Source organism: Denticeps clupeoides, chromosome 20 (assembly GCF_900700375.1).
Source record: "Denticeps clupeoides chromosome 20, fDenClu1.1, whole genome shotgun sequence".
Classification (NCBI taxonomy): domain Eukaryota; kingdom Metazoa; phylum Chordata; class Actinopteri; order Clupeiformes; family Denticipitidae; genus Denticeps; species Denticeps clupeoides.
Window position 1 is genome coordinate 12,919,550 of NC_041726.1, and position 19,139 is coordinate 12,938,688.

The 19,139-nt window shown below is 40.4% G+C and overlaps 1 protein-coding gene across 1 annotated transcript; it reads left to right on the top strand.

Moving 5' to 3' along the window:
- The first annotated feature begins 732 nt into the window (after window positions 1–732).
- On the top strand, window positions 733–18,313 carry clcn1a (chloride channel, voltage-sensitive 1a). The gene is made up of 23 exons (XM_028964340.1): window positions 733–971; window positions 3,197–3,461; window positions 3,838–3,969; window positions 4,219–4,347; window positions 4,538–4,671; window positions 4,776–4,853; window positions 6,016–6,094; window positions 6,381–6,506; window positions 6,594–6,678; window positions 6,979–7,080; window positions 7,172–7,256; window positions 7,633–7,788; window positions 8,029–8,098; window positions 8,304–8,414; window positions 8,894–9,107; window positions 10,032–10,165; window positions 10,483–10,667; window positions 10,751–10,832; window positions 14,387–14,472; window positions 14,902–14,946; window positions 15,239–15,343; window positions 15,427–15,513; window positions 16,248–18,313. The coding sequence occupies exons 1-23, from the start codon at window positions 921–923 to the stop codon at window positions 16,611–16,613; spliced, it is 2,907 nt and encodes a 968-aa protein (XP_028820173.1). The 5' UTR covers window positions 733–920; the 3' UTR covers window positions 16,614–18,313.
- The last annotated feature ends 826 nt before the right edge of the window (window positions 18,314–19,139 follow it).

Below are 19,139 nucleotides of genomic sequence, written 5' to 3' on the forward strand. Positions count from 1 at the left end.
AGACAATTTCTGATATTCTAGAGAAAGAATCTACACGAGCGGGAAAGACTGGTGCTCTGAGTCGAGAAGGAAAGTTGGTTGTCTATAGTTACTCCAAGTTTGCGTGCAGTTGCAGAAAGAGAGATATGTGAGTTGTTCATGTTGATAGCATTATCCTGATGTGGTGAAGAATCAATTGGAATGAATATTAATTTGGTTTTGGTGGGATTGAGTTTTAGATGATGGGTTGACATTTTGGAAGTGTCATGTACAGGAGGAAAAGAGAAGATGAGTTGTGTGTCATCGGCATGGCAGTGGTAGGATAACCTATGTGAGAAAATAACCTCACCAAGTGATCTTGTGTAGAGGGAGAAAAGGAGAGGACTGAGTATTAAGCCATGAGGGACACCATTAAAGAATCCCTCAGATTTAAAGAGGGAGTCCAAGATGATTGTCAACATGCTGTATCAACCTCTCACTGTCATCAAAGCAAAACATGGAGAATGGAAACCATGACCGTGCAAAGATTTCTAAGTTAGACCAATTAGTTATTCAGATTTTGTGTTTGATGTAATACCCACCTTGTTAATATTAATTGATTAATGCATTTGTGCTTCCATATGCATTGCTAATGAGTATTACGTTTTAATTATATTTAATGTTTAGGAAGATCAGGGCGCCCCCTGTCTGGACTATGGTGTTATAAAGGTCACTGGCAGACTGGAGCACTCCACCATTACTCTCAGACTCATAATGAAGGCGACTCCCAGTCACTCTTCACTGTCCCTTTCATAGGCACAGTTTGGAGGGGTCGTTACACCATGTGAGATTTTGAGTGTGTGTGCGCGTGCATGTGTGTGTCCTCACACCATCCACGCCACCCTCGGTGGAAATGCTGAGACAGACGGGCAGTTTATTTTTGGGCCAGTGACAGTGTGTCAATGGCCGCAGATGCGTCGCAAAGGAAGGCTCTGAGTTACCAACAGACTCTGGTCAGTCTCTGTCTTCTCTCCATCTCTGTCTTCTCTTCCTCCTCAGCTCTCCCTCCTCACTCTGCCATCCTCTTGGCTCCTGTCTTCCCTCCTACTAATTAATCCCTCTATCCCTCCCGCTAGCCTTTCTCTTTTCAGTCTTCCTCTATGTTCCCTGCTTTCGTGCATCCTGCTGCTGCTTGCTCGTTTGCATCTTGCGCAATACATGGACGAGCCTCTAGCTTTGTGCCTGATGGGTCTGTTGGTGGTGGTAAGCGCTGCATGTGAATAATGTCATAGAGCCGGACTCTGCCATGAGCAGCAGGTGTTTACAGGGGACTCAGTTTGGCTCCGTTTCAGCGCACAGTGTCTCTCCTCTTCCTCCTCCTCATGTTTTACAACTTCATATTTCCACGGTCCTTCACAAACATTGCACAGTTGCTTCTGTTTTAAATCCATAGTAACGGATTTTGAAAGTCCGTCTTGCACCTTGAGGACATGTATTTCTAAACTGATTCACAGCCAAAAAGTATCTGTCTGGTTACTAAATAAGTATGTATAAACATAGGTATATGTGGTCGTGTGGATGGGGGAAACCCGAGAGGGCATTCCAAATATGTTTCTTAATCATTCCTTGCCACGTGGGGGCCCTGCGACCAGGCTCATACTGGTTCAGCACATCTGGAGCCTGCATGAGTGCGTCACGTGTTGAACATAAGGAGCAGCCCTTATGGCCGACCAGTGAACAGTATTTCACCTATAAGGTATTCATTAGGGGTTAGAAATGACTCAAGAAGCTTATGCTGTTGAGCAGTCACTGTTCATCACTAAATTATTACCTGGGACACTTTGACCCTGGACAAAAAAAAAAAAAAAAAAAACATAAAATGTTATTAGTACCCCCAAGTGTGACAGGCTTGGGTTATGTTCCAGTTTTAGAAGCCCTTCGTGGGCTTTACATTTGACTTCTACATGACATTGCGTGACAGCATAAACAATACCTTGTTGCCCTTTTTGGCTGTTCATCCTAAGGGAGTTACATGCATCAAAGCATTCTGTATGCTGCCACTCTTGTAATCCATGCAAAATGTGATTAATGTGCATTAATGAAATGTTTAAAACTCTCTTCTAATATTCTGTACATAAATATGGAAAATAGCAGAGCTGATTTGATAATATTCCCGTTGAGTGTGGATACCGTGTTAATAAAAGACCCAATTCTTTAATTTTTTTTTTCCAAATTTAAGTGCTGATGCTTAATTTTGTGCTAAACATTGATGAGGCGCTCCTTCACTTATTGCCCTGGAGAGACATACACCCACAGGCTGAAACGGGGGGGCTATAGCTGCGTAGAAGTGAATTGGTGAGCGGTGGGTCACACCGTGGACAAAAATAGTCCGCAGGGTAGTGTTACACGCGGCAAGGGGGCAGGTTTGGGGGGACTGCCTCAGAGGTGCTGGACAGAGAGAGGGAGAGAGTGAGAGGGAATTAAATGTGGAGAAGGGATTATATGTACTGTAGGAATGACTGGAGGTAACTGGAGAGAGTCAGGGAACGACGACAGGGAGCTGCAATGTAGAGCAGAAATATATAATTGATACATGTCACATATTAATAAATATGTAAAGTGATCCATTAGCGAGACCTATTTTTATATAAACATGCTCAAACTAGGCCAAAGGGAAACACCAGTCAGTGCAATTCAAGTCGTTTTTGTTCACTCTTTGCTGAAATTGAGAATTTCTATAGGACTGCGTTGTATTCTTGTATAAGATAGTGTAGTGCAGCCCAAAGGATGAAGATGCCCAAAGAAATGAGACCTGGATCCCATGTTTAACAGATTTTCTAGGTACACTGTCTACGTGTCCATAAATTCCTAACAGCTTATTGTCAATCAGAAACCCAGATTACCCATAAGACTACTGGCATGGTAACAGAGCTCGGTCTGTGAGCAGTGGGGTTATCCTCTAAAGATCTAGAACAGCTGATCACCCTGTGTTTGTCACGTTACCAAGTACCAAGTGTTTTGAAATGGATTTTGATGGTTGATGACATCAGTCAATTCCCTGTGACTTTCATTTTCAACAATGATTGAAACTGATGGCATGAAATTCATTTCTGAAACTAAAAAACACAAAAACTAAAAAAGCTATTTAAATCTTTTAGCAAATCAAGTACTGAATTTCGGAACATTATCGAAAGGTTTTTATGGTTTAAGGGTAACACTTTTTTTTTTTTACCTTTAGCTCTTGGGGGAGTACCATGAGCCTTCAGGGGGACCTCGGCGAAAAGAAGCAACTCGCCTGCTGGCTGAGAGACATTTAAAGAGACACAGCAGCTTTGAGCCCCGTCATGGGGGCCATCACCACCGCCACGATCGGCACGGGCACAGCCATCACGGCCGCCAGCGTAGCCAGCATCAATGTGGCGATCCTGAAGCTGCAAAGACTGAGGCCAGTGAAGAAAACAATTCCTCCCTAAAAAAAAGAAGATCCTTCTCAAAATGCAGAGGTGAAAAGTTACAAAAATCATTTTACAATTTATTTCAGGAACACGGGGACAAATACAAGCTAAATGCTAATGTGTGAATGTGTTTGTGATTACTGTTTTGGTATAGCTACTCATCAACAACTAATATCCAAAATTAGTTGGTTTCAATAAATTTTCTTATTTATTGCCAACAAAATGTAAAGAAATTTTTTTTTAGCATAATGTATCAACTACTCTAATGTCATTAGCTACACTCGTGATGCCACTTTACACCACACGAGGCAATAGTGAGAGTCAAATCGTAGAATGAGGTGTAAATCTTTGTTGTGTAAGTGTTGAAGTGTAAGTCTTCAGTTTTCCATTTATAACTGTTTGTGCTTTTGCCGTGTTTGCCCAGACTGTGTAGCACGAGTGCAAAAATTCTTTGTCACTAAACTGGGTGAGGACTGGGTCTTCCTCATACTGCTGGGCATCACCATGGCACTAGTCAGCTGGAGCATGGACTACTGCAGTGCAAAGAGTTTACAAGGTATCTTCAATTCAATTTTTTTACATAGACGTCATGAACTTAGCTGTGATGCTTCCTTGCAAGAGTTGCAGCTTGTTTTTCTTTATTATTTGTGTGCTATATCTGGCCAAAACCTTTTCTTTCTGTCATTCTTTTATTTATTTAGTTTTTGTCGTCAGTCCTCCTCACCCAATTTGTGTCTGGTTCTTAGCAGTCACCTTTTTCACCTGCACGTCTCATGTCCATGTTCCCCTTACCCCCTTCCATCAGCATATAAGTGGATCCATGCAGAGTTGAGGGGTAACATCGCGCTGCAGTACCTGGTCTGGGTCACATATCCCATGCTGCTCGTCTTGTTCGCTTCGATCTTCTGCCACCTGGTTTCCCCACAGGCCATTGGTGTGTACTGCCCCCCTGCATGTGCCCACAGACCTGCCAAAGTGCTTTTTGCATGTCCATCATTTTGATTATCTCTCCCACACTTCATGTGAAAGCTTGTTTCTCTTGTTTATTTAACTCATGCTCTTTGTACTGATGTAGTGTTCAGAAATGTCACATTTTAAGATACTATCTCTATGACATGGGCCAGGTTCGGGTATTCCTGAGCTGAAGACAATCATCAGAGGAGTTGTGCTGAAAGAGTATCTTACTCTGAAAGCCTTCATAGCTAAAGTTATTGGCTTGACTGCTGGACTTGGTAGTGGAATGCCAGTTGGCAAAGAGGTGGGCCTACCGCTCTCCCTCCACAAATCACTGTTTCCTTATACCGAGTGTGAATTTTGACCCTGAAAGTGTCTTTTTCAATCTGCCTGTTTCTAACAATGAAGGGTCCTTTCGTGCACATCGCCAGCATCTGTGCTGCAGTTCTCAGCAGGTTCATGTCATTCTTTTCTGGAGTGTATCAGGTAAGCGGGCCATAGTGTGAGGCAATGTTAGAGGTCTTTGTAGTAGTTACCAGTTGTAACCATTTGCTGCAATTTATATTATGGATTGTATTTTAATTGTAATTGGCTGTAATTGTCATGGTTTTTACTTTTCTTAAACAGACGTGTTACTAGATAATCATAGCTTGCTAAACAACTATACAACTATACAAGTGGTAAGTCATGACCACATAAATCCTAGGTTTTTGTGATGTAAAAAACGAGACCACATTAATTACTTCCCCTTTTATATGACCTATAACTGGTCTTACTTGTACAAACAAATTACAGCTTTTAGTCTACTTGAATTCACAACGGTCTTCAGTCAAAGAGACTTGACAAAAAATAAAGAAGAAAGAAAGTAAAGTGATTGTGAAACACTGCAGCACAGCACACGGTGACACGATGAAATGTGTCCTCCGCTTTTAACCATCACCCTTGGTGAGCAGTGGGCAGCCATGACAGGCTTTGCTCAGTGGCACCTTGGCGGATCGGGAACCGAAAGGGCAACCTTCTGATTACAGGTCCACTACCTTAACCGCTAGGCCACCACTGCCCCACCAGGGCTTACAAAAGTCTGAAAGGTATCTCATTTTAGAAGGGTTTCAGTCGAGAGTTGGTACAAAAAAGTACTAAATAATTCCTGGAAATACAATGGAAAAGTGTGAAGACAATAATAAAAAAGTAGACAGAATAAGGGGAAAATACTGCGAAGTCAAGGTGTGCCCTGCTCCTACCAGAGAAATGCTGCAATACAACAGTGTTAAAGTTTAAAGATGTGCAACCAAGTTAACTCGGTGGGAAAAGGCTCCTTTTTTTACATCACAAAATATTTTAGCAGGGATGTGTACACTTTTTTAACCCACTGTAGGAACTTTTGTTGCATGTTACCATGCAATGATAATCTGTTAATGGACTACATTGTTTGGCGAATTATTATAATTATTATTATCATTATTATTATTATACTATGATTTTTATTGAACTATAATTTTTTACATACCATATAATTTTATGTGCTGCTATTAAACATTTCAACATAAGCCATAAGCCACTGTACATCACAGGTATTTTCTTATTTAAATTATTCATTTACATTCTAATTTTCAGGCTCTTCCTCTTTTTCTTCTCTCTGTGTCAGTAGAGCCCATACTGCTATACTGACATCCTGACAGTAGGCTGTGCTGTGGGAGTAGGCTGCTGTTTTGGAACCCCTTTAGGAGGTGAAGCTTCATGTTTTGTATGTCATTTGTGTTTATGGTGTTTTGCATTCTACATACAGTACAGGTCAAAAGTTTGGACACATGTTCATTCATAGTTTTGCTGCCTTCGGTGAGAATCTACCAATGTAAACAGTCATGAAAATAAAGAAAACACTGTGAATGAGAAGGTGTATCTAAACAGTTGGCCTGTACTGTATACTAAAAAGGCTACATAGAATATGCAAATGAGGAAGAAAATGTTTGTTTGTATAGTAGACATATTGCTTTCGTTTACATTTACGACTAGGAGTTCTGTTCAGTATTGAAGTCACCTCCACCTATTTTGCTGTGAGAAATTACTGGAGAGGCTACTTTGCAGCTACTTTCAGCGCCTTCATATTCAGAGTCCTCTCTGTGTTTAACAAGGATGCAGGTGCATTACAAAATTAAACACATAAATAACATCTCTACAGTTTCTTCAATTTTACTGACACTTCTGTTTGTGTGGATGTTGTTTCAGTCACCATCACTGCACTCTTTCGCACTAACTTCCGCATGGATTTCCCCTTTGACCTGAAAGAGCTGCCAGCATTTGCCATAATTGGGTGAGAACAAAGTCCAGTCATATCACTATGTATACAGTATCATATTTCCTTACTGCAGCCCAGCCTTGCAGGGGTGACTGAGTTCTGCATGTCCCCCCATTACTTCTATAACTGTAAACGAAAGTTCTAATTATTTCTTACTCAAACATATATTGTGGGGTTTTTGGCAGTTAACTTAATATTAATCAAAGAGAAGTACACTGTGCATTCTTATGATTTAATTTTAGAATACATATCTTTTTAGTTCTCCGGGACTGGCAGGATTCAGTCGGGTGACGTTTCTGGTGCTCTCCTCCTCAGCATCTCCTGTGGGTTCCTGGGAGCCTTCTTTGTTTACTTAAACCGCCAGGTGATCCTGTTCATGAGAAGACCCAATGCAATGACCCGATTCCTAACCAGACAGTAAGACTTCTGAACTGAACGCAGTCTCCCATCATGATAGAACATACCCCAGTGATGGTTGCATCTTTAATCATGGCTTCTTTATCACCAGCCGATTGATTTTTCCTGCGGCCGTCACTTTCGTGGTTGCAAGCTTGACCTTCCCACCAGGTTTTGGACAGTTCATGGCTGGAGAGGTCTGTCTGTCCACCTGTTTGTGTCTTTTGCCTAGTAAGGTAAATTTCTTGTGATCCATATGATCCAAGTATAGTTCATCTTTTAGATTTTCGAATTTTATGCCAAGGTTACTTATTTTCACATATGATTCTTGGGTCATGTCAAGGGTAACTGAGACCATGCTAGTTCTCTTAGTTAATAATAATAATAATACTAATAATAATAATAGTGCACATTTTTCTAAGGACTTTTTACAATGAACACTAAATTTTATGAAAATATACATAATCAGAAGTGGACATGACTTGGTGTAAAGAAGATGTAGCCATGTTCTTTTCTGCCCAGTTTGTTTATGTATTTGTCTTCTTGTTCTTGTACGTACTTGTCCTCTTGTAGCTGATGCCCAGGGAGTGCATAAATTCACTATTTGACAACTTCACCTGGACTAAAATCTGGGGTCTCCCTCACCCTCCCGGCTTGGGTCGGTCTTCTGCCTGGTTGCACCCTAACGTCAGTGTTTTTGTCATCCTCATCCTCTTCTTTGTCATGAAGGTGCTTACTCCATCATTTACATGCAGATCACACACTCTCCTTCTGACTTGCAATCTATAAAAAAATCAATCAGTCAATCAATCAGACAAATGTTAGTGGTGTGAAAATGTCAAAGGCTCAGTCTTTTGTGATTTTTTAGGAAAAAAATAAAATATTATCATTGAAAGTGCTCATTTAAGAGATTCATTGTCTGGTGCCACATTTTACTATGGTATTTCTTTTTTATTTAACATTCTGCAGTTCTGGATGTCTGCTGTCTCCACCACCATGCCAATTCCATCTGGAGCATTCATGCCTGTCTTTGTATTGGGTAATGAAATGTTTATTTCTACTAAAGATATAGAAAATATCTACAAACTGTTGTAATGCATCTCTAAGATATGGAATGGGATTCATAATATCAAAAGATTAATCAATGTACATGATAAATCCATTTTACGTAACAAAGCATCGCAGCAACGTGATTATGCAATGATTTTTCCCTCTGGACATATCTATATACGCCCCTGCATTAGGAGCTGCATTTGGTCGGATGGTAGGAGAGATCATGGCAACCCTGTTTCCTCATGGGATCCTTTTTGATGGGATTCTTTACCGCATCATCCCTGGAGGGTATGCTGTCATTGGTCAGTCTTCCCTTCCTCACTTCTTTTATGTTGTCATTATTTGTGCTAGTGAAAGGTCACCCTTTTTCCATATTTCTTCTGGATGATCCATGTGCCCAAGCTTCCATTAATCTCCTGCTCAAAGCGTCCCTCTTTTTTTTTTTTTATCTCTGGTTTCACCTTGACCCTTCTCAATCTCTTTCAGCCTCTGCTCTGTTCCCTACATTGATCATTTGAATTTTACCGCACTCTTCCCTGGCTTCATCTCTCTCTGTTTTTTTTGCATTTTGCCATTTCAAGTTCATCTTGTTTCATTTTCCTTTAGATTATTTAAATTTATATTCCTTTCTTTGTTTTTGATATTTGTTAATAGTGTATATATTTTGTAATATATTCATATTTTCCTTCAGTATAGTCTCCTGTGCTTTATTTTTCTTTATCATGTGTCTTTCTGCATCTCCCTCTCTCATTACTACGACTCCACTCCACGTCTCTCTCAGGCGCCGCCGCTATGACGGGGGCAGTCACCCACACAGTGTCCACAGCGGTGATCTGTTTTGAGTTGACAGGCCAGATCTCCCACATCCTGCCAATGATGGTGGCTGTGATCCTGGCCAATATGGTGGCTCAAGGCCTGCAGCCATCACTCTACGATTCCATCATCCAGGTCAAGAAACTGCCTTACCTTCCAGAGCTGGGCTTCGGGCACATCAGGTGTGCTGTGGGAAAATGACGGCTATTTTCAAAAAAAAAGTCATAGCAGTAGGTCCTGAGGGTGTGGTCTCAAACATTTGGGGTTTTTGCTGAACAACAGTGATGTGGCAACCAATACCATTATAGGATCAGGATACCAATCTAGGAACTCTTGAGTTTCAGACTCATTCCAAACTTGGTGCAAAAATTTAGCTCATAATTAGCATAACCAAAAGGTTCTTTACTTGAAAGGTGTTAAGTATATATATGGCGTTTAAAATTATGCTGTTTATTGTAACAGCATAATTTTGCTAGCGGAACGTTTGTGAGATCCATCAAATAAAAATATAAAATCACACTGTCCCACAACTTGCAAGACTATCAGAGCAGATACTGGGATGGAAACAGTCATGTCTACATGTGACGAGCTGGCCTCCAAAACTGAAATTGTCTGGAATTTGGAATTTCATCTGGTCATTAGCTAAATGTAAATTAATAATGAATTTGCATTCTTTGAATTAATAGGTGTAGAGTGGACATTTTAGTTTAGGTAACAATCATTCTACATAAATGTAAAAGCTATTTGTACAATGCCAACATTTTTTTGTCACATTGGCCAACTTTAGCTGGTAGCTGTTTTTTTTAGCTTAGTTATATTGTTCAAATTGCAGGTTAAACAGCTCAAGTTGACCATGCTTTTTCCAAAGTAGTTTCTTGACCAACATTTCATAAATCACTATAATGTTTTTTAATGAACGCTGACCCTTTATTCTGTAAGTTTAGGGATTTGTGTAAATGAGGTCTTTGTAATTGTGAGATTATTACATAAAGGCAACATAAAACCAAAACTTAATCCTATGGTAATTTGATAAAATAGATATTTAAAAAAAATTACTAGCATTTACTAGTAACCAATTAACATTTATTTGCTCCTTTCCTTTGTAGCCAATATAACATATTTGTTGAAGATATCATGGTGAAGAAGGTCAAGTTCATCAGTTCAAAGTCAACATGCAGAGAGGTGATACATCTGCTAGAGTCAACATCCTTGAAAACGATCCCCCTTGTCGATTCTAAAGGTAATATTGTCAGTTGGTTTCTTTTTCTGATATTTTTTTGTATTAATTCAAAAGTAATATCTATTTATTTACTTACTTTAATGCATTCACTTTATTGGAATGAAAGATCCAACACAAATCTCCAGCACAAACTGGGACCCAGTTGATTTTGTCCAGTTTTCATGTTGGTTCCAAATGGACTGACCTGCAAGGCTAATGATGGGCCCTTGATAGGTTAATGCCATATGAGTTCACCTGTGCTTGCCAACATGAGTAGATGAGAAGCTCACCCAGCTGTTTTTTAACCCCTAAATAGACATTTTTCGTGAATTTCTCAGAGTCAATGATACTACTGGGTTCCATTGAGAGGCCCGAGCTCCAGGCCCTGTGTGACTGGTGGCTCTCAGCTGAAAGGCGTATCATGATGCAGGGCCAGGGCTCAGAGGAGGACACCTGTTTCAAAGTCAGCTGGGAGAGTTTGGCATTTATGGACGAGGACGCCGATGATAATACTGAGGATAAGGTGTGTGGAAAAAGCTGCCACTTAGGTTATAGAAGATTAACATGAGATCTTGATTTAATATTGTTTGTTTTAATACTGTTTAGAGATCAGCCTTACGGGAGGAACGAAATGGCCCTTTGCCCCTCCCCAAACCTCCAGAGTCATCCACCAATCACACTTCTCCTGGTCAGTTTTTTTTAATAAAAAGCAGGAAGCAGAGTGACAGTTTTCCTATTTTAAGTATTGTACAAATTTCCAAAAAGAAAATTAAAGATTCAGACTTCAAGTCCAGATGCTATTCACAGAACAATATACGGTCTACTGTTGTGGCCAAAAGTTTTGAGAATAACACAAATACTGCTGCTTTTTATTATGGAAATTTGCATATACTCCAGAATGTTGTGAAGAGTGATCAGATGAAAGTTCATCTTTGCCATGAAAATGAACTTAATCCCAAAAAAACACTGCATTTCAACCCTGCCACATAAGGACCTGCTGAGATCATTTCAGAAATCCTCTTGTTAACACAAGTAAGGAAACGTGCAGTCATTGCGTTGCATAAAAAGACATTCTCCACCACAAATCCTACTCTACCCTTTGAATATTCTACAATGGCTCTACATCAGTTTTCTAAGGTCACCTCAGATGAAATCATTCAGATCATATCTACAGGCAATCCAACCACCTGTCCACTAGATCCAATCCCTTCCGCAATGCTCCAAACCATCTCTCCTGATCTCATATCTTTCATTTCTTACATTATAAACAGCTCAATCACATCTGGCCGTGTATCATCTGCCTTTAAAACAGCCAGGGTTCTTCCAATCCACCGCTGATCCTACATATATCAACAATTACCGACCAGTTTCTCTCCTCTCATTTCTTTCTAAAATCCTTGAGCGCTGTGTCTACAATCAGTTATCACTTCATCTGTCACAGAACAACCTCCTGGATCCTAACCAGTCTGGCTTCAGAACAGTTCATTCTACTGAGACAGTCCTTATGGCTGTTTCTGAGAAGCTACATGCGGCCAGATCAGCAAAACTGTCATCGGTTCTTATTCTCCTTGACCACAAGACTCTCCTGTCTATTCTGAAGAGGCTTGGAATTCGGGGCTCAGCATGGCAGTGGTTTGCTTCCTACCTTGATGAGCGATCTTGCCAATTGACTTGGAAAGGATCCACCTCTGCCTCACGTAGACTGTCCACTGGCGTCCCTCAAGGCTCAGTACTCTGTCATTTTTTCCCTCTACATTTTCCCCTACCTCTTCATTTTCTCCCTCTATCCTACCACTGCTATGCTGACGACACACTATTCATCTCCTCTTTTCCTCCCTCAAATCTACATCCAAAATCTCGGCAAGTCTAACTGACATCTTATCTTGGATGGCAGCCCATCATCTCAAACTCAATCCCATCAAAACTGAATTAATATTTATTTAATCAGATTCTTCACCACATCAGGATCTTGTTATTTACCTGGACAACTCGCAGGTCTCTCCTTCTACAACAGCCTTGGAGTAACAATAGACAACCAACTGTCCTTCTTCACTCACATCAGCAATCTTTCCTGCTCATGTAGATTCCTTCTCTACAATATCAGACAAATCCGTCCCTATCTGTCAACCCAGGCCACCCAGATACTGGTTCAGTCCTTAGTAACCTCACGACTGGACTACTATAACTCCCTTCTAGCTGGTCTACCACTATGTACCATCCGACCTCTACAACTACTACAAAATGCAGTAGCATGACGACCTTCCCAAATTCTCCCACACCACCACTCTGCTACGTTCCCTCCACTGGATACCAGTAGCTGCATCAGGTTCAAAATACTGATGCTGGCCTACAAAGCCAAACATGGAGTAGCACCATCCTACCTCACAGCCCTTATTACACCCCGCACTGCACCTCGTCTACTCCGAGCCTCCAGTACTGCTCGCCTGGTCCCTCCATCTCTGAAGGTAAAAGGAAAACATTCATCTAGACATGAAAACACGTTGTAAGTCGCTCTGCCCAAATGCCTTAAATGTAAAATAAAAAGGGCTTCACAGCAAGAAGTTCTCATTTAGGCAAGAATATTGCTTCTACTAAGATTGCACCTAAATCAACCATCAGATCATCAAAAACTAGTGTTGTGAAGAAGGCTTCAGGGTGCCCAAGAAATTCCAGGGAGCGCCAGGTCTAGAGATGATTCAGCTGCGGGATCGGGGTGCCACCAGTGCAGAGCTTGCTCAGGAATGGCAGCAGGCAGGTGTGAGAGCATCTGCACACACAGTGAGGGGAAGGGAGGAGTGTCTGGTGTCAAGAACAGAGGCAAAGGACTTCTCTACAAGAAAAACATAAAAGACAGACTGATATTCTGCTAAAAGTACAGGGATTGGACTGCTGAGGACTGCTGGGGTAAAGTAATTTTCTCTGATGAAGCCCCTTTATGATTGTTTGGGGCATCTGGAAAAAGATTGTCTGGAGAAGAAAAGGTGAGCGCCACCATCAGTCCTGTCTCATGCCAATAGTAAAGCATCCTGAGACCATTCATGTGTGGGGCTGCCTTCAAGAGAGTGGGCTCACTCACAATTTTGCCTAAGAACACAGCCATGAATAAAGAACGATACCAAAACATCTCCCAAAAGCAACTTCCAAGAACAGTTTGGTGAAGAACATTGCCTTTTCCAGCATGATCAGCATGATAGAGAGCCGCGCCATAAGTCCAATGTGAGAACTAATTGGCTTGAGGAACAATACATTGAAATTTTGGGTCAATGGCCAGGAAAGTCCCGAGAACTTAATCCAATTGGGAACTTGTGGTCAATCCTCAAGAAACAAAACAATCAAAAACCAACAAATTCTTACATACTCCAACCACTGATTATGAAGGAATGGGTCACCACCAGTCAGGATTTGGCACAAAAGAAAAAAAGGGCCAACACTCCAACACTAAAAATAAACTTGCATAAACTTGATGTAATTGTCAATAAAAGCCTTTGAAACATTAATTATACATGATTACATCACAGAAACAACTGACAAAAAAGATCTAAACACACTGATGCGTGAAAACCAGTATTTCTCAAAACTTTTGGCCTCAACTGACTATGAAATAAATCTGTTCTAAAACAGTAAATAAACATGAACTTTTAATGCTTTGAAAGACAATAAATGAGTTAACTACAAACAATAAATGAAAATGAACAGCAAACATAATGATAGACAAAATTAACATATTCTGGCTTGCCAGTAATAATCACCTAACTTGCTTAAGAATCTTGAAGCATCTTTGTCTTGATTTTGTATTATTATTCCTAAACCAGTTTTGTCTGCAGCTACTTATGTTGTGCACCGAATCACAGGCTGGAAATTTCCTGCAATTATTTTTTTGTTCATATATTCAATGTGGGCCAGGAGCACTGAATGCTGGCACTTACTTTTGTTCTTCAAAACATTAATTTTTGTTAACATTTTACATTTCAGTTATGATCGGAAATAATGTTAAAAGTTGATTAAATTATTTCTTAAATGATCATGAGACTAGACAAGACATAATCCATCAGGTTATTTTACAGTTTTAACCTATCTGCACTCTCTAAATTCTGTCGTGACTTCAGAAATTTATTGTTCATCCAGTTTCTTTCAGGCTTCTATTTTTGTTTTGTGCTCTTTGCTAGGCACATATTTCTCTATTTCTCTCTGCATTTCTGCTTGGCTTGCTTCAACACTCCCTTCTTTCCCTATGTTTGACAGATAAGGGACATTCATTCTCTTTTAGAAGAACTCTGCAAAATCTCTTCTCCTCCACATCTGACAGACAAACAGAAGGTCAGACACAGGTACTATATTTGTGTGTACGTGCATAAAAAGATGCAAGCATAACATACATACACACAATGTATACACATGCATTTCAGTCTTTTCTCACAGTCAGTGGTCAGGAAAATTACATTAATTTTAATCTTCTGTGTTTTATACAACATATGTGTATTTTCATTGAAATGCATATCATATCTTAGGATAAGCTTTGTTGATCTCATTCTATTTGCACATTTTCCTCTTGATCTAGCAGGAGTCTTGCATCTAATCAGTTTCACACACATCACATATGAATGTGTGGCCTAACAGAGTTCAGTGTAACGGCTGGTACAGGATAAAAATAGCTCACTGACGTCAAATAGAGGTTGACGCAAAGGGTCAGTGCTAATAGAATGGTATAGCCAATTTCATGAATCACAGTCTTTTTCTTCCTCTTTGGTGTCTTTCAGGAGCTCCCTTCCCCACTTTTTACTGATACTATGAACCCAGAAGAGGTCAGTTTTTCATTGTCTTTTTCCTGTATGCTCATTACCTCTCTATAGCCTTGTGTTGGGGTGATATATTTCTTACCTACCCACACTTCCATATTTACGTGGTTTTATTTATTAGCCTGCATTGCTGTGTCTAATAAATGTTTGCAATGCATGAGGCAGATGTTCCAAATACAGCAGTTGGTCAGTCAGAGATGCTGATGGAAGATTTCCATGAATTCCTTGGTCTTATTATGCATAGCTGTGGACATTTTAAAGGCCTTGACCCCTCTGACCCAATTTCTTTTGGTGCCAGATAAAAACATGGGAAGAAGCAGAGTTGGACAAGCCTCTAGAACTTGACCAGATACGCATAAACCCATCTCCCTTCCAGCTGGTGGAGAGAACATCGCTGCATAAGGTTAGGTGGCTCAATCAAGCAGAGAAAAATATCCTATCTAGGCTAGAGTTTTTTTTAACGTAAGATTTGTTTTTTCACCCCAGACCCACACTCTCTTCTCCTTACTGGGTCTCAGCCATGCCTATGTGACCAGCATAGGGAAACTGGTGGGAGTTGTGGCACTTAAGGAGGTAGAGTTCCTTTGTTAGCCTGCATACATACTAACTCCTCAAATTCTTGGTTAGCTTGGTTTAATCATGTTAAGCTGTTTGTAACCATAAAACTATCACCAAATATGAAACTATGATGCTTCCAGTAGCCTCTCAGTTGCATGTTTGTCAATGAGACATCATTGACATTGCAACAGACTCAAAATCAGGAAAACCCTAATTTATTCTAGCTTTATTGTCAGACTTGGTCAAATAGTTGTTGTTAAAACCTTGTCAAATGAAAATGCACAAGTTCATACACTGGTAAGGGTGATTGGGTGGCAAGGTGCTGTGGGTCAGTGACGCTGTCCAGCAAGCATGTATACCTCCAAGTTTTCATGGTGTGAGAAATGGTTGCACAGATGTTATCTGGTCTCTGTGATACCACCAGTCTAATCTAGGCCATTGTTGCTCTGGTTACCTAAAGGAGATGCAGTTGCCTGAGGGATTGCAGATGTTAATTGGACTTTAACATTAATTGGCCTTACAATTTTTATACTTTTTGCATATTGTATTTTTGCATATGTTATATATTTTTACATTAGCATACAGCAAAATGGAAATGCTTTGTTTCACTTGACATTTCTTTGTCACCTGAAAAATGATACATCTAGCTCAAATAGCAAGGACAAAAAGCATTCACTGCTAGATTTCTAACTTTTGTCTCAGCAGTATCCAGACCATTCCAAAACCTTGATCTTTCTTGCCATGTCTAGCTCCAGAAATCCATAGAGGGCTCCACACGTAGTGGCGTGCGGCTACGACCACCCTTAGCCAGCTTCCGAGACCCCAACCGGAAGGCATCAAAGCCACCACAGTCTACATCCTCTGTCCCCTCCTCACCTGTGTCCCTGTCATCTCCAACCTCGCCCCTGTCAGCCCCACAGGTGACCCCACAGGAACCCGAAGAGCAGGAGGCAGTGGTGCAGGTAGAAAGCAGCAGCAGCAGCCCCAAAGGAAGCCAGGGAAGCTCTGTCCGATGCCCCTCTCACCCACCTCCATCTCCTCCCTCCACCCCCCTCTCCACTCTGTGCACTATGCCAGAGGAAGAGAAAGAAAAAAGTGATGAGGAGTTTGTATAGCTCCTTATTTTTTTTACATGGAATCGTTTTTTTGTATTCAAATGAAAAGATGCTTTTAATTAGTTTCTTTCTGTGCATATTTAATTTTGGAATATTGCTGATAGAGACACGTGGTTTAAAAGAGGTCACATCTATATAAAATTAATTAAAATAAAACCAACTTGCATCAAATTAATTGAGAAAACAATTATACAATTATGAAGTTATGTCCAATTTCAATATAAAATCATTTTTAAATGTAAGTATGAATCATGCAACAAGTGCAGATTTTGATGTAGGCAACATGGTCCACCCCAGGTGGCATCTTTTCGAAAGTGGCACAGGCTTCCTGACAAAATAAATACAAACATTTGTCACATTTGTGCAATTGGCATTTACACATCAATCTCAACATTACATTCCCATTATCCCATTACATCATGCCATACAGTGGGTCGGAGGGAGCGGCCTACTAGTCTGTGAGCGAGTATTGCATGTTGGGAAGCTCTCACGGAGGTGATGGGAAATTGGGGGGGAGATTACCTCAGGTCTCCCCACTAAAGTGGGGGATCAGGAGAATCTATTAAATCGATCAAAACAGCAAACAGCACCACAATCTTTTTTGTTGTTGATCTTCTTCTTCTTCTTCTTCTTGAATGTGGGGGTTGGGGAGGAAGGATGCTAGAGCTGGGGGGTGCCCAGGGCACCATGGAAGCAAGAAATGCCACTGTCAAATAATATGGGCAACCAACTGGTGCATAACCAAAATTTTTTTAACATGCATTTATCATTAATTTAAAAATGTTCTAATAAAGGACCGTGGACTCCACCATATACTAGAAATTTGCAGTGTGTCGATTCCACTGGGACTGAAAGCGTGATGTTAATGACTGCAGAAAACATATCCCTAACTAGCATTTTGACTTATATTTATCTTAATTCATATCTCTTAATTGCCATGGTGTACATGGAGTTCCCCATAACTGGATTTCATTTCCTTCATTTATTTTTCCCAGTTGAAACTGTCCAGCAGGTGGCTCTGGGAAAGAGAAAAAATACTATCCTTGCATTTAAAATGTACACTTTACAGAAGGTAGGATCATGACATCATGTTTTAATCTGTTTCATTTAATCATGTGAACAACTGTTATTCTTAGCCAACACCCAGCGGCGATGCTGTTAAACATTTCAGTGCTGTGCATGCACTTGACTGCGGAATGGTGCACAACAATGCTGTTTATCTTGCACATACTGCTGTCCGGTCCTGCTAAAGCATGCATTCCCACTGCCGCGTGTTCTGACTGGACACTCCAGAAGAAGGCATGTCAATCCCCCCCAAAAATTACAAGGACGCTTCCTCTCTCTGCCATCCCCTGTTCTTTCTCCTCTTTTGTTTTCTCGGTTTATCACTCAGGTTGTCCTACATGTCTTCATATTTCCTGTTCCCTCTTTATAAACAGGGTCTCAGTGTTCTGTTGTCATGTTGACTGATTGGATTTATGTCTTCAGCGAGCATGAGATTGTTCCTGTGTCTATATTTATTCAATCTCTACATGCATAAAACTTAAAAATGATGAATTTACATATTTTAGATGGAATACATGTTTCTTTGGATCACTGGATCAGAGGAAAGTGTGTTATTTTTCTAGCACAGCAATATCAGACATTACATTCGACTTTCTTGTAATGAATTAATAAAGAATTTGATAATGACAATTGCATAACTTGCATAATTGTCCTTCTCTGTTTAAATTTACCTTGTTCACTTCATTTAATCAAAATGTTTTGCCATACCAAAAAATGCTATTTGAAGAACGTTAAGAGTTCTCATTTGCAATAGTTCTGATATGAGTCATATGTGCCGCGAGCACAGCTGCCCTTCCTGAACCATCAGAAATTAAATATTGAATATGTGATTATACAAATGAATTAATGTGGCGGTAATACTCTCCCACGTTTGTCTCCAACACATGGCTCAGGACAATCTGGGAGCAAGAAAGAAACCTTCCTTTACTCTTTAAATCCTTCGGTGTACCATTTTTAACAATACTGATACATGGTCTCGTCTTTAATCTCCAGCAGTTCCATCTCCCATGTGCAGGCTGAGGTAGTAGAAAAAATGACTCTTAGCACTGTTAGAACACAAACTACAATATGGTTTCCAGGGCTGATAAAAATCCACGTAATTAAAATCTAGTTTAAGAAGCAGGTGCAAATCCATCAATAGACCCCTGGCTGTACTTAAAAGGGCACAGGTCAAGTTGAGTCATTAACAGGCGATTCTTAAGCAATATGAACAGAACAAAAGAGACAGCAGTCACATGGATGGACCATTTTATTTACAACACATAAAAATGCACGTAAATGTGCCATGAAAAGAGGAAAGATGTCACATCAGGTCAAGCGTACTGTCACGTCCATATCTGACAAAACCAACCACCATGAGGGAGCATTCTGCAGCATTTCAGCATTTCAGTGCATGTCTGAATGCTGATCACTGGTGTTACATGATCCATGGAGACACAGACATTTTGGGAAATGAACCCG